Source organism: Mirounga leonina, unplaced genomic scaffold, assembly GCF_011800145.1.
Source record: "Mirounga leonina isolate KUSES-001 unplaced genomic scaffold, KU_Mleo_1.0 Mir_153, whole genome shotgun sequence".
NCBI classification, from domain to species: domain Eukaryota; kingdom Metazoa; phylum Chordata; class Mammalia; order Carnivora; family Phocidae; genus Mirounga; species Mirounga leonina.
The window spans coordinates 4223150-4239235 of NW_023270387.1; the positions used below are offsets into that span (position 1 = coordinate 4223150).

General features: G+C 37.8%; 1 protein-coding gene across 2 annotated transcripts in view; it reads right to left on the reverse strand.

Moving 5' to 3' along the window:
* Positions 1 to 9302: 9302 nt before the first annotated feature.
* GUCY1A2 (guanylate cyclase 1 soluble subunit alpha 2) overlaps positions 9303 to 16086 on the reverse strand; it is a 290015-nt gene continuing 283231 nt past the window's right edge. For both annotated transcript variants that reach the window (XM_035008838.1, XM_035008839.1), the window contains exon 7: positions 9303 to 15797. In XM_035008838.1, coding sequence (XP_034864729.1) covers positions 15590 to 15797 — 208 coding nt within the window. In that variant the 3' untranslated portion in view covers positions 9303 to 15589. The remainder of the gene's footprint in view (positions 15798 to 16086) is intronic.

Below are 16086 nucleotides of genomic sequence, written 5' to 3' on the forward strand. Positions count from 1 at the left end.
TCAATCACTTCTCACTGTCTCACATTAGCACTAATAAGCTCAGAGTTACATTATCTTAATAAGGCATCTTGATAATGAAGTGCTTCACCTGTTATCCTGAGAAAACTCAGCCTTCTGGCCATATAGGGACAGCTGTTCCCTCAAGTTCAGTATCCCCTTGAGCATGAACCTCCTCCCAGAGAGAGCATGCAGGACTTCTAGCTGAAAGACGATGAGCCGAAAGAACAAGAGAACCTTTTAAAAAAATCTGTTTAGATTAAGGTTTTAATATCTCTTCACATGGTAGGTTCTGTCCCAAAGTCTCTGCCCTCAGTGCAGTTAATAATTTAAAAGTGGTATGATTTAGCAGTGACAGAAAACCTCACATTATATAATGTCTGCTCACAGAGGTGTGCATGCACAGAGCAGAAGGCTACCTACGTGATGTGATCTGAAGGACGCTGGAAACTGTCCTTCATCTGGAAGTGTTAGCCTCCATGCCACATCTCAACAGGGCAGCTGATTCCTACTTTGAAATACAAATGCAAATGTCTCTAATACGTTTAATTGGCTGCACTGGGATGCCAGATGTGTCCAAGAGGCTGCATGTTCTTGGTGACCCATAAGGAGACTAAGTAACCCTGAGATATTTTGCACCATTATGGCAACCTCCCCAAATCCACTCCACCCCTTCCCCATTGGATAATAGCCAATCAAAAAGATGTTTCTTATTGCCATAAGCTAACTGTATAATCTGCTCCCTCTGTAAACCACGGTTAACTTGTTTAGAAGGTCTCTGTCCATGAGAATTAGAGAACCAAGACACCCTCATGGCTACTGTCATAGGCACGGTTTCTGAAAGATGGCAGCTGTTTTCAATAGGGAGACGTGGCCAACGACGGACGGCTGCCCCATGGCTCACCCGGTGTAGCCAGCCCTGCTGCACACCCAGGAACTTTCTTCTATTTCCTGAGGAAGTTTTCGTTGGAATCATCCCGCGTGCATGTGTGCATGTGTGTGTACACACTTTCTCTACTTTTTTCTGCCTCCTTAGTGTCACGGGCTCAGAAAAGTAGTTCTCAGTGGCATGACCTCAAAACAGCAGATGTCTATCAGAAGACCAGGACAGAAGATGAGAACAGCTCTGTTGGTGGACAAAGGACCGACAACCCCTTGGGAACTGCTAGAAATAGCTAGAAATAGATTTGTACAGTTGAGATCTCATGGTTATGGGGGAGAGGGCCAATACAGTAACAAAGATAACTTGATTCTGTATATATTCACTGCAGAAATATAGGAACACGGGATTTAAATGGTCTTATTTTAGGTACGTGCAGCATCTAATCTAATGGTTGGATGAAGCACCCAGTGGGTGTTCAGTTGACATTTAATAATGACAGTAAAATGATCCCATTTCTCTGTCCTTTCTGGAAAGCAAACTGACCATAAGGCAAGTGAATCATGCCTTTTCGGTGTGATATATATTCAGAGTGCATAAAACTATAGAAATGGTGACCTGTGCTGTTTGGTTTTGTAAGAGAATTAGGAGATCTCATATTGTAAAAATAAACAGTTGTGTCATTAACATCATCTGCAGCCATCATGATAATGCATTGAAAACATTCAGTTACTCTTCATTCGTATTTTTAGTCATTGTCACTCGGTGTGAAAGAATATGCTAAAAAGAATCTACAGACTCCTCTTTTTTGGTATCATTTATTGATTTAAATATTTTATAAGTGACAGTTTGGACTTAGAAAGTAAATAAATGCATGACTTAGTTTTGTAAGGAATTATGTAAATATAACACAGAACTGTCATTTCCACTTTGTTTTATAAGAACCCCAGGCTTTCATCAATTATTTTTCATATACAAATTTACCTTATTCTGCAGTCTGTAAATACAAAGACATTTTTCATAATGAAACATGCTATTTACACTGTGTGAGATTTAGAGTAATTACAAGTAAAAATAATCACATGAGTAAAAAGTGGTGTTACATGAAAACCAAAGAAGATACAGTGGATGTTTCTAATCCTGTAAGTGCTTATATACTTTTACACGTACTAGTATTCTTAAAATTCTAGTGAAATGAGGCATATTTTATCATTTCATTCAAAAAAGGTCCTCTAAACCTGTACTACTAAAGGAAAATATTTTAAAATATAATATGAAACAAATGAAACTTTTTAATGAATGGTACAGGTTTAAGAGATGCATTCATCTTTAAAAAAGATAGCTTGACATTTCAAAATATATGCAATTTAACCATGCCTTACAGATATATTAGTATATTTACCTGATATTATTAATGACAGTGTAATTCAAGTTTGATAACTAGATTTTTAAAAGAAATGACTCACAAAGAATAATCTGATAGCAAAATAGCAGATGTACAATAGTATTTACATTGCAAGCCAAACCAAAAATTTAGACCCATGAAATTACAGCAAATGAATTGGCCAAAGGATTAAAATAATTAAGGTATCTCATTACATAAAACCTACCCCATGCAGAGGAAGCGAATGAAGGCCTAGCACATTGTAACTATGTGTTTTTATTGAGTTAGGAAGCCTATCGATGATTACAGAGTGCCAGAATGTTTGATGGAAATGCACTGCCTATTTATCTTATACACTGAAATGAACAGGCAAGTTTTGTTTTTTGGTGTTTTGTTGTTGTTTTTTTTTTATCTAAAGTATGGTTTTGGGAAATGAGACCCTTTGGTTTTGTAAAATGGCTACTCACAGTCGAAGAGTCAGAATTCAGGTAGGTTGATTTTGAAATGAAGAATGATATGTGTTATTTCTGGAATGCACTTAATTGGTACATTTTAAAAGCATAATGAGACAGTTCCGTGACTTGATTACCAAAGTTATAATGGAGTTACAGGCAGATGTTAGAAAACGTCAGAGTTTTTCCAAGGCCAAACTCCGAGGAATTTTTTTTTTTTTTAAATAAGGGAAAAGCTGTTTATCCATCTCTAAGAAAAATAAGCAAGTCTTTCTCTCCATGGTCCATTTTTCAAATTTGAACCTAACCTGATTTTCGTGGTAGTCAAAACCTGCCAGGATGGCTGAATTAATGTCCACATAGTTGGAATAATTTTTGCTTATCTCCAAATTCTTAAAGGAGACAGTGATTAGACAGTGATCTGCCAGTCTGGGCCTTAGATGCCAATTCAGCAGGAACAACAAAATGGAGAAAATAGGACTGTGGGTCACTGCTGTTCACATATGATCTTACTTTCTCCCGTTTTCCTTAACCATATTTATACTATTTTTACAGTGATTATTAAACATATTTCCGTCAAGAAATAAAAATGGTAAAGGCATTAAAGGCAAACAAGTATTAATATTTTGTATTATCTCAAGACACAGGCTTTCTTAACACTGGAAATCACAGGAAGAAAGTACTTTGTATTTTCCTAAGTGTCAATTTATATGGTAGCTGCCTCTTTCTTCACAATTTCACAGTAAGTCAGTGTGAAATAAATAAATGTCAATTGACATTGAAATTTACCCTTTTCAAGTTTTTAATTTTTCTGAAGTTGTCATATCCTTCCCTGTACTGACTACCTGATCTGTTAGAGTAGAAGACCCTTGAGATGTACTAAAAAAAAAAAGTCTAAATGAGAAGTGAAAACCAAAATTCAAAGATATTTGACTTACAGAAGCATATCTTTCCAGAAAAATACAAAAGCTGTATTATTTCTATATAATTTTCTGTTAATTAACACAAACACATCATGGAGACTACTTGATAAGGAGTTTGACTATATTATTAATACACTAACAAAAAATGAAAATATTTTCAGTTCAGGGATTAAAGATTCTTTAAATCTTATTCAATACTTGCTCAAATTATTCTAGTGTTGAGCATACCTAAAATGAAAAGCATAATGTCTTCTTCATTTTTACTCTTTTAAATAAGATAATTCACTTCTTTTCCCTCAAGAATAAAATATTTTGTTAGAAATGACTGAATTTTCCCTGGGGGAAAAAAATGGCTTTGAATTGGGACTTGAAAATGATCCAACCTGTGTCTGTCTGTATTCAAGAGCATGGTAATTAGTTAATTCTGGTGAATGAGTGGAAATTGTGGTTATAAACAGCTATCTGAACATACACTAGGATCTCAAAGGCAGAGAGCTAAAAATAGGGGATACATTGTATCTTGCTTTTTCAATACAGTAGACTTGCAAAATTGATGGCAAATGTTTTCAGACCCTCAAAAAGGAACCCCAAACACCATGCTATGCCAAACTAAGTTACAGAGGGGTACACAGGAAGCAGGACAGGATAACGGTCACCTGTAGATAAAGACCCAGGAAAATCAAGTAGCATTGGCCTTACTGGAAAGTCATTTTTAAAAACCAATGTCCTTACAAGTGGAAGAAGCTTCTTTTCTATATCAGTGATGAGCAGTGTGGTACCCAAATAAAAATTTACTATTTGAAAATAAGAGGATTTTCTAAATGAAGATGTCCGTGGGGCAAAAATAGGAGGTTGTCCGAAAAGCTTGACCCTGGTACTTCTTGAGAAAGTCTTCAAGTTCAGTGTAAAAGAACATAGATGTATTTTAATCTCCCATTTTGTGAACTGAGAAGCCAGCGTCTCAGTTACCTCGGTCATTTCCATCCCCAAATGACCTCTAAGAGGGCACCTTGTTTTTCTTATCTCCTGAAGCCACTGTGCTCAGTAATGTGCAAATGAAAAACAGAAGCCAGGGCGCCTGGGTGGCTCAGTTGGTTAAGCGACTGCCTTCAGCTCAGGTCATGATCCCAGGGTCCTGGGATCGAGTCCCGCATCGGGCTCCCTGCTCTGCAGGAGGCCTGCTTCTCCCTCTCCCACTCCCCCTGCTTGTGTTCCCTCTCTCGCTGTGTCTCTCTCTGTCAAATAAATAAATAAAAAAGAAAAAAGAAAAAAAAAAGAAAAATAGAAGCCAAATAGTGAAGCACTACTTTCACATCTTTCATAAGAAAAGAAGAAAGGAAGGTAGGAAGGAGAAAAGAAGTGGGGAAGGGGAAGGAGAGAAAGAAAGAATGAAAGGAAAAAAAGCAAGAAGCTGAGGATGCTGGCCACCTCTGAGGGCCTGATTAGTTTCCTGCCCACAACACCTGGACACAGAGGCCATGGCCCTTACACTTGCCAAGAGCCTGCCTCAGAAACAATATCGAATTCTCCTGATGCTCAAGTTATAGCCACACTTGAGATTTGGACCCTTTCACTGTTTCTCATTATCATAAAGACTATACTAGCATTTAGTGAGGACGTGTGGCAAATACTGACTGAAGACATAGTACCACATATTCCCAACAGAAGACAAATTCTGTATGGGGGTGGGGCGGGGGGCATCTATAAGGCAAGAAGTTCTTGTACTTTTAAATAGATTCACTCTGATGAGCATGTTTTTAAAGTTTGTTTATCAAAGTTTTGACATGATGAACTTTGACATTCTGTTAAATATGAACACTGTATTTAAAAATTATAATCAGGGTTTTTTTTTTCAGCTTTCTTCTGGGTTAATGGGGCTGGGCTATAATTTTAATGTAGGCAAAATTGGATTTTTCTGTCTCTCTTCATCTTCCCTATTGCTATCCTTTTCCCTGCAGTCCAGCTGAATCCAGCCAAAAGTATTTGATAGATGCACATAAAATAGGATACCTCCTATAGTCAGGTATCCATTTGCATGTTCATAGGAGGATTCTTTTAGATAGGGAATAAAGTGTTTTTAAGGATCAAAAGTAAAAGCAATGAGGTCTCATTATTCCAGGTCATTGAGTGGTATAACAAAGAAAGGGATGGACTTTACAAGTGCCTGATGACAGTTGAAACAGATTTAAAAAAGGAATAATAATTTTGACTGTCATCCACTAATCATCTCTGTACAACAAGAACAAAAATTAAAGAATTTTTAAAAACACCTCTCTGAATTAATTAGTGTAGAAAGTTATACAGTCATGTAGGTTATTGAGATCCTCCTGGCTAGAATGAGATCTACCATAAGAGTTAATTTTTTCCTGATAGTTCTTTGTAGTCGAGTAATATAAAAATTCATCTGAGACTCCAAGCCAAGCTTTGGCTTTAATTTCAACATGGTAATTTATACCAATAAAATTTGGAAGTGGGGTTTCATGTTGTTGATAAACTTTCTGGCCACTCCAATATTTTGTTTCACTTCATGGAGATTTGAATGAAAAAAGCAAAAAAAAAAAGTTTTAAGTGGTTATACATAAATATATTGATCCAGATCACCCCCACCCTCAGAAGAAAGCTATCTTCTCTTGCTGCTCTTGAAAGTTAGCAATACTGAGCATAAAGGAGAGACCATAAAAGTAGAGCAGTTCTAGGACTTGATATCTCATTGGGTTCAGACATATATAGATTCCTGTTAGTCAGAGGTGATGTAGAATATTTATATTTATTGCTCAAATGATTTGAATATAAATTAGCTTTGACTTAGATTTTCTGAGAATAATAGGAATATGGATATGAATAATCCTAATGTGAACAGCCTTAATACAGTATTATTTGACTATTCTTCTTATCCCTTATGTCATTAAAAACAGCTTAGTATTTTAAGTAAAAGAATGTTGCCAAATTCGCAAACCATGGCTTAATGCCACAATTTGTAAGTCTGTTTTTGTGACATCCTCTGTATCTTTTCTGCCACAAATGGAAAACATAGAGAAAAAAATGATTTAAATGCATTTTATGATTATACGTTATTTCCAGGGGATAAAGCCTTAAGGAATCCACCAGTAAAATTCTTTTTCTTTCTCAGTGCTGAAGAACCTGATACATTTAGAAAGCGTTCAAAAGGATCTAGCATTCTGACTTTGGGATGTAAGCTGACTCTTTCAAGACAGCAAATCTTTGTCCTACATTCTTTTTCTAGCTGATAATTCTGATGAAAAGTGATTCAGATTTGCTTACTCCCTTAAAAATTTTTCTGTTCTAAACCATCTCTGCCCGAATTAACCCATTACATATAAGTGGAACATCTTTCAGTGTGGATAAGAGCTACCTGACCGCTTCTAATTGCGCAAGACCGAGCTCGCCTCTTCTCTCCCGCAGAACGCCCCCCTGCTGGGGTGACTCCTCCCGGCTCCACCTGCAGCCTCCCTGCAGGAGCTGGCTGCGCTCGGGTCCGGAAGGCTTCTATCTCAAGTCCAACACTTGTTCTGCTAGCAGCCCAAGCCCCAGTTGAGGACGATGTGGAGAAGAATATGGAATAGAGTATGCTCCAAAAATGATTTTCCTGATTCTAGAACACAGCGTATTCGTCATTCTTTGTGATTAAATTTCCCAACTAGGGAAAGAGCTCATTTCTATAATGTCAGAACACACAGAAAAAGGGTGTGTAAAATCAAACTGTATTCTTCTCACGGAGTGTTAGCTCAGCCAGGCGTGTTATAAACGGGGAAAAAAAATGTTTTAATATCACTTGCACACTGGTAGTTGGTTCTTTGGTGCTAATTTTAGCAGGCTATTCTGTGACCTCCGGCAGAGCTGGTATTTGGCCTCCTTTGTTCCTTCAGTCCAGATGTTCTGACATCTTCATTTACCTTCATCATGGTAACCAAGACTAGTTCTACCTGCCACCTTCAGAGAGTTTCTATTTATAGCTCTGTGAGATGCTAATCCCAGTTGCACTGATCTGTGCAGCTGCTGAGAGGCTGACATTACCTCCCAGGAAAACTGAAAATGGCTTGTGAAGGATTTTATTTTCCTCTTTTCTTGTTAAAATAAGAATGACCAGCAGTCAAATAAGTCATCTGGTTTTCATCAAACCACATGTGTCTATTGTGGAAACTGCCTCTCCTTTAAGAGTATCTATACCTTCATGCAGAAAAAAATTAAATCTTTTTGCTCCATCTCTTCTAAAGCTCGGGCCCATCCCCACCCTCTCCATCTGTCCCTGGGTCCTGAGTCTGATGTACCACTGCCAGGCAGAAAAAGATGAGGCTTGTCTTTAAAAAGTGGGGTGGTGTGAAGAAGCAATTCTGCACATTTCTGATAGTACCCCCAATTAATGCACTATGGTCCTTCTTATATTTAATTACATTTAATAGACCACAGTAAAAATAGATTTAGAATCCCCTCTTTATCTCCAAATAGTGAAAAGGTCACAGAAGAAGGCTGAATATGAACTGATTCCTTTATTTTTAAACTATGCATCAAGACTCAGAAACAAGCTATTACTTAGGCTTGCTTTTTTTCTGCTTTCAAATAATAAGCAACAGTACATAAGTCTAATATTTAGAATGATCTGATCACCAGCTAGATGAATTAAATGAAAGGATAAATTCACTATAATAGATTCAAATTAAGTATTTTCCATTATTTGTTAACAATGAAAAGCATGTTTATTAAGAATTAAGCATCCGGGCGCCTGGGTGGCTCAGTCTTTAGGCGTCTGCCTTCGGCTCAGGTCATGATCCCAGGGTCCTGGGATCGAGCCCCGCATTGGGCTCCCTGCTCGGCAGGAAGCCTGCTTCTCCCTCTCCCACTCCCCCTGCTTGTGTTCCTGCTCTCGCTGTCTCTCTCTCTGTCAAATAAATAAATAAATAAATAAAATCTTTAAAAAAAGAATTAAGCATCCAATGATATGCAAAAAGATAATTATCAAAAACTTTCTCAGGGAATCAACAATGCTGTTGGATTTTTTACGGGGGGGGGTTCTAAATTGTGAAAAGAAGGATGCTACCTTAAGTTTTGCAATGGTTAACAGGAAGGTAAACTAGCAGCAAACCCACCCACCACTCCAATTGTATTCAGATTCATGATTAGAAGAGAGTTTACGCAGAGAGGAGAGGCAATAATAGGAGCTGTAATCTTATTTAGAGGTTTAGGAATGGATCCTAAATTTATATGACTTTGCTAAATAACAATCTGATGTTTAGAAATCCCTCATTGTAACATAAGTTTACCACCTGCCTTGAGCTATGTTATGCTAAATGATGGAGGAGTAATCTAACTATAAAGGACTGATTATTATTGACTATGCTATATTTGATTAAAATTACATTTTAAGGTTAAAAATATGAATTACTCATTTTGAAATATATAAGCTTTAGTGCTTTCATCAAAATAGTTGAGAAGAGCAAGTTATTTCCAATATGGCTAATCATTTTCAGATGTTTATTAATTATACTACAGATGATGTCCAACCATACTATTATATTTACTAAATATTTGCTATCATAGAAACCAGTAGTAATAAGCTCTTTTTATCTTTAATCTTTCATCTTCTAAGACCTTACCAAAGCAAGAATTGAATTAACTTATCCCAAGATCCATCTATATTTTTGCAAAGCCTACATTCTCAATCAACTCATCCAACCTATGCTGTACCTTTACTCATTTATCCATCCTTAAATAGTCTGCACTATTATGTTCTACAAAGACCCGAAAGTCTGGGCAACATTACATACACAGATCTCTTCAGAGGAATAGAAATCTTACTGTGATAGGTATTTTTAAAATTATGCAACAGAAATAACATGATGGGAGTCTATTACTTTATAGCATGTGTGCAAATGAGCTTCTGAGATAGATGAACCATGTCATTTGCTCAGATAATTTTTATCCAAGTTATCACTTGCTCATTTTGCTGTAGGAGAGTCACGACTATCCTCTGAAAGTCCCACCAGCTAGCTATACTATTGCTGTATAAAACACGTCTCTATTTCCCTAAAGGTTCTATGAAGTGCACAGAAGTGCAGGTTTTATATGGCATCATACAACGGCTTAAATTATTGCTTGAAAGGTTGTAATAAAGTATTGCTAGGAAACCATTTTTAGATGAATGCACAATTCAGTGTGAGAAGGACAGAGTGAGACTAAGTGTTAAGTTGGTGATTTCTTTATAACATAAAAATCAAAGCGTTCAGAAATCAGGCTGTCACTTTTACATTCACTTTTCCGTCCCAAAGTTTGTAGTTCATAGCCTGGTGGTGCGGATCGGTAAATACCGTGAGCTACCGCACAGCTCCGGGGGTAACTCAGAAAACGGCACTGGGTCTACTGTGCCTCATTGCCCTGGGGTGAGCAGTAGTCTCTCCTCATGCTTCTTAGTGTTGACTTCTGTTTCTAATAAGTTTGAAGTCTCCTGCTCCAAAAGCAGACTGTAAATTTGAGACCAAAGCTAAAATTCGAACTTGTGAAAGAAATAATGCTACAAAGCCCAGAATACTTAGCTTTTCAAAATAACTACAAATGAAATAATATACTACTCTCTTAGTCAACTTGCTTTTATTCCTGGTAATTGGGACTATTTGAATGCTCTTCAGTGATGCCCAAATCTGGCTTTCAGTCTCATTACCTAGAGTGATTTTCTCAATACAGACTCCTAGGCCACACCTGCCACCTACTGAATCCAAATCTCTGCAGGTGTAAAGCTCAGTAATTTGTATTTCTGGAGGCTTCCTAGGTAATTCTTCCAGGGGCAGCAAGATACTGTCATGCTGATGAGTTGAACCACTGAACAGGATCATTTCTTAATAAGGATGGGAATGCAATGAAGCACTTGACTGAAGCTGTGTTCTGGTCACAACATATGGGAAATAAAAATGCAAACTTCTCGACATTCCAGGCCCTTCCAAAATGTCACTCCTTTTAATCACGTAATATCTACATGCAGCACACACATGCACACATCCCTACATCCACCCACAAAAAGGACCCATTACTTTAGAAAACAAACTATTTTACAACATGAGATGGACTGTATCATTGACTTTTTTTTATGAAAGGGAAAAGGAACAAAGGAAGGAAACAGAAAGGTGGCAGGACAGTAATACTTAGGTTTCAAGTGTGAGAAAGGAATTTTGCACACTATCTCAGTGTATTCTGACAAGATTTATGTTCATCTGTATATAATACCCGTGTCTGTTCTTCATTCACCACCTCGAGGACCCTCAAACTGAGTCCACTGCTGGGGCCAATTTACCCATGTAACAGTAAAGTTTGTTCAGTCATGTTAACACACTTTATGTAGATATGAAATCAGCTGCTTGTGAATGACGTGTATGCATATCGAGAGCTGCCCGTAAGGAATCGTCATGCAGACCGACATATGTTAAATTCTCATTACTCAGTCTCTCATGCACCATGTTTTTCCAGCTGTATCTGGTAAGATAGGCTTATAGAAGCCCCTAAAATAACATAATTTTTATAGATGAGGATCTGTAACCTAATAATAACAATACCTAGGTTGCTATTGACTGGTTCTTGGTTCTTGGACTTGAGTTTCTAGGCATTGTTGGCTAAAAGGCCTCTGGTGTCCCCCAAAGCCTATTCAGGACCATATATAATTCACTTCGAGTGAATTTTTGGTAAAGTTACACCAAGTGCTTGGAGTCAGAGTGTTTTTGGAAGAAAAAGCACAGGGAAAAGCTTCAGATGTTAGCAATGCCCCAGCACAAATGGGAATGGTTCGTCCACTTCAGAAGCGCATCGTTACGTGGGTCTTCCTGTCTGCCTGAAATCAGCAACTCTTGCCATGGCCACGTGAGGTTCAGAGGTGCAGAGAGGCTAGCGTTTGTTGGGGCCAGGTTTGAGGGAGTGAGATGGTTTCCACTGGCAGCACGGAGTAGACAGGGTCTGGGCATGGGCTCAGTAGTGCTCAAAATGCTTGATAAGACAGAAACCCACGTGTACAAGTTTTCTTCTCTGCCCTAATGATCCATAACACCTTCCCTCAGCAAGCCAGGATCCCAAGGAGCCTTCAGTGAATATATTTAATTACAGTCGTGATCTTGATTTCCTTCCTGATATCTCACAACCTCAAATATGTGATATCAATTGGCAGCAATATTTCTGTACAAAACACAGAGTTTGGTGGTTTTCCAAACTCTGAGGCTTGCCTTTTGTATATATCAATTTAATTTTGCTTTATTGCTGGAAATCTTTGGAGCATTTTACAAAATTAAAAGCCGGGCTGCACTTGTGAATGAGATTTTGTCTAAGCTGTTGCCTTGCTTTGCTCTGTGTTTCCCGGAGAGACACACTTTGCACTTTAACAACAGAACACTGTCTCTGATACTGTTATCCCTGCACAAGAGAACCAAGCGTGAGACTGTGAGAGTTTACATTTGAAGTGCTGAATCCGTGGTCCCACTCTAAGCCTCAGGCAGAGGAGCCTGACTCAGTCATAATAGGTCATGGCTCACTGGACTCCACAGAGTCATATATTAAAAGGGAAATCCAGAATAATTTAAAGTAGAAGAAATGAATATCAAGGCAGGTTTTAGACAGTTTGGTCACCTGTTACGTAGAAGCTTTATCTTCTTTCCCTCGCTATTTACCATGCTATATAGCGGAGAGATGCAACGATTCGTGCTCTGCAGGCATTGAGGAGTATTCTTTTTTTTATTATGGCTAATGGTACCTATTTATTAAGATTCCCAGAGCACATACTGTGCACTGTTTGGGGGTACCTATGTGACTTTGTGGGGTAACTGATTTATTTGCAATGACTTCATTTCTATCAAAATAATACTGATGCCTAGTCATAAAGTGACTTCTTCAAATGAGTTGCCTAAAAAAAACCCACCAAACCAGAGGAGCTATAAGTACCAGATTATATTTTAATGTATCCCTTTTAGAGTGGGTCAAAGCCATTTCCCTAATTTAATATCACCTTGATTTCTAATAGGACATCCATTTACATTCTTTTTAATCTGCCACACTAAAATGCATGATGTTTGCAATAATTTTTAGGTAAGAATACTGTACAGATATTGGTCAAATGAAATACTAACTATGACCCAGTGTTGCAGTCACAATTCCTAAACGGAGGATATGTAGACTGTATTACATAGGACAAATAAAAATATAATAGTTTTTCACAGCTTCTAACTTCTATGAGTGCAGCTAGAAATAACAGCCACTTTATGCAGTAACTTGCAAACACATAGCAACAGTGTAACTAATAATTGGCAATCTGGTAACAGATTAGACTAGTGCCTCAGACTATAGCTTCAAGGATACATTTAGATTATATTGTTTGAAAAGTGTAGTTTATATTCTGTGATATATAATAGATCTCTGGTATATTTTTCATTGTAACATTTGTGACAATGTAAATGGCTACTTCTTCTCTAAGAACCATATAAACTAAAAGAGTTTGTTATTCTTTCGACAAATTGAATGTATATACAATTCGTGTCTTGGGGCCTATTACCAAGTACTGGATAATGAAGTGGATTTTCAATGATGTTTTTAAAATATGCTTCCCACAGATATTCTTAAGTATAGAGAGAATGATGATATATCTAGAGTAGTTGCTTAGACAAATCTTCACAAAAAGCAGAGAAATAGATTGGATGATTACTGGAAGTCCCTTGCAGCCTTATGGTTATGAAACACATTGCTTACCACCAAAACATTTACTGATTTAGTTTATCATAATAAGCTCTAAGTTCCTATGCAAAATAAGCATAAATTATTTCAGTGAAGCTGGGTTCTCTCCCCATGTTCCTGTGCTGTACAGAGCACCTGGCTAAAGTGTTGTCTGTTTTCAGTGTGAGGACTGAGGTGCTCCCAGCCTGTTCTGTCCACAGTAACTGTAAACCTCCGCCTTGTTCCCCGTGAAGGAAGTGGGTTAATTTCCCAGTCCTCTGACGAAACTCCTTTGTAATTACCCCCATGAGAGCACCCTGTCCCCAGTCTATAAAACTCCCCTCAAATAAACACACTGGCCTTCTGGCCCCCCCACGTTGTTAAAAACAGAGACCTAGACCCAGGGAGGAGAGGGATAGGCCAGGCTTCAGAAAGCTCTTCGTCTAGATCCTGTCTCCAAACTATCTGTTGCACCAGTGTCCTCCTAAGCCTTGGGGTGAAACAGAGTTCAACAATTACAGAAGTGATCGCCATTACAACAAATACTTTGCACATCGATAAATGTTTTCTAGCTACACACTTAGAGAACTTAAAAACACTAACAAGCCTCACAGACTACACTGGACATCAGTTAATATGCTCCGTAGCTGAGTTACAGCATAAACAAATCCTAATGCAGCCAAAATGCCTGACCAGAGAAATCACTCTATTACATTCAGTAGACATAGCTCTCAATGATTATATCGTCTGGAGAAAAACGGCCACTCCAAGGTCTCACGGAAACAAATATTTCCAGTTCATTAACCTCAGTAGAAACTTGGGTTTTAGATTAGATCCAAAATAGGAAAACTCTGGATGTACTATGCTCCTAATTTCAGGGTGAGTGTGTGATAATATTTTCATGCAGTGCTAATTAGTGGGAACAGGTCTTCATTTTAGCACCACATGCGATAGAAGCCTGTCACTATGGCCAATGACTGGGCCTGGAGGCTAGACCTACTTCAGTGTTCATGAAGGTGATTCACTGAATTTAAAGCCACATCAATCAAACTGCAGAAGAAAAATTCCCTTTTTTTTTTTTTAATCTCAAAGCCATAAAACACAGGTTTTCTTCCCCCCTTATTTTGCAAGAAACAACATTCTCGGCAAAACGTCCTACAACCTCTTTCTCACTAATGCCAACATCTAGGAATTTGCTCCCAGTGTCAGGTAGCCCTTAGGAGGCATCCAGGGGGCAGAGTGGGCAGAGTGGGCAGAGGTGGGGGGAGGAGTAACAAGTCATGGAAATTACTAGAATATAGTTGAGTACATTGTACAAACTACCTATTTTATAAGTGCTAAGTTGAAAAGGGTCCAATGCAGCAAAGCATTTCATTTTAACTGACGTTTTTTAGAAGATGGCAACAAGACTTTTCTGTAATCCTAATTACAGATAAATCTCTTACTGGGAAATTCTATTTCCTCTGGATTCCATGCTACATTAATTAAATCTAAAAAGTACATTTACTAAGCAGACATACAATGCTTTCTCAGCATCTGAAGTCCTTGGTTATATGTATTCTCAGTCCAAGCACTAATCTGTCTAAATAAGTGAAAGTATATTTGATTAATAGGTTACAGTTACATAATATACCAACTACACAGTAGCAGATTCCGAAAATCGAGGAATGTTGTGTGAAATGTAATTATCTAGAAGAGAGATGTATAAAAATAGGTAATATCCCTAAAATATTTTGCTGAGTTACAGTTCTTCCTTCTGGGAAGTTGACCACACTGCCATGATGTATGTATGAAATGTCTGTTCGGAAAAACAAAATTAGAAAATAGTCCTCACACACCAACTCACTAAATGTAGGAATATATCATCAAAAATGGCTCTCAAAAGTGATACAGATAAGTGGGGAAAGATACCTGTATGTGTGACAAACAAGAAAACATGGAATCTATTTATTAGTTGTGAAAGGGGGCCCATACTTAAAATATATATATATATATGTATATATGTAGTATATACATATATATATATGACCAAAAAACACTCACATGGATGGACACATCTCATTACCTCCCCCCTCCATTTTTTTTTTAATTGACAGTCATCATCCACCTTTTTCTAGGATTATTGCCTAACATAACACAGAAATTCCACTGCTTGTTCTCAGCCAAGTAGTGAAAGAGAAACCATTTCATTCCACTCTCCTGTCATGACCCATGTTCTGGGCTTGTGCTTTTTGGAGGAGTCTTTGATCTGCGGTAGGTCTCAGAGGCTTGTCTCCCGGAGGAACATGGTGCCAATGTTGTAGGAAACTTTTTTTATCCTCGAGGAAGAAAGAGAAGGCTTTGGCTGCTTAGGACCAGTCCTTACCTCCAGGAAATAGCAGATCCCAGGGATTTCCTTTGGAAAGTTATCTGGAAGCTCTTCACGGGACCGAGGAATAAATGTGAAACTTTCTTCCCGTTTTAATAATCTAAGGAGAAAATACAATGTGAATCAAACAGGCAGGATAGATGAGAATGAATGGACAGAAAATTTAAAGGCTTGGGAAGCCTATCAATGACAAAGTTCAAGGTAACACCCCTATTTCTTCATATAGATGTGGCCTTCACAGGGCCCCAAATGCTAGGAAATGTTTCTTGAGAAAGATACCTTCATGTAATAATAATAATAATAATAATAATAATAATAATAATAATAGCAGCTGTGCCTTGTCCCACTTGAAATGTTTTTTTCAAGTTTGATTTTTTTTCCTAAACAAA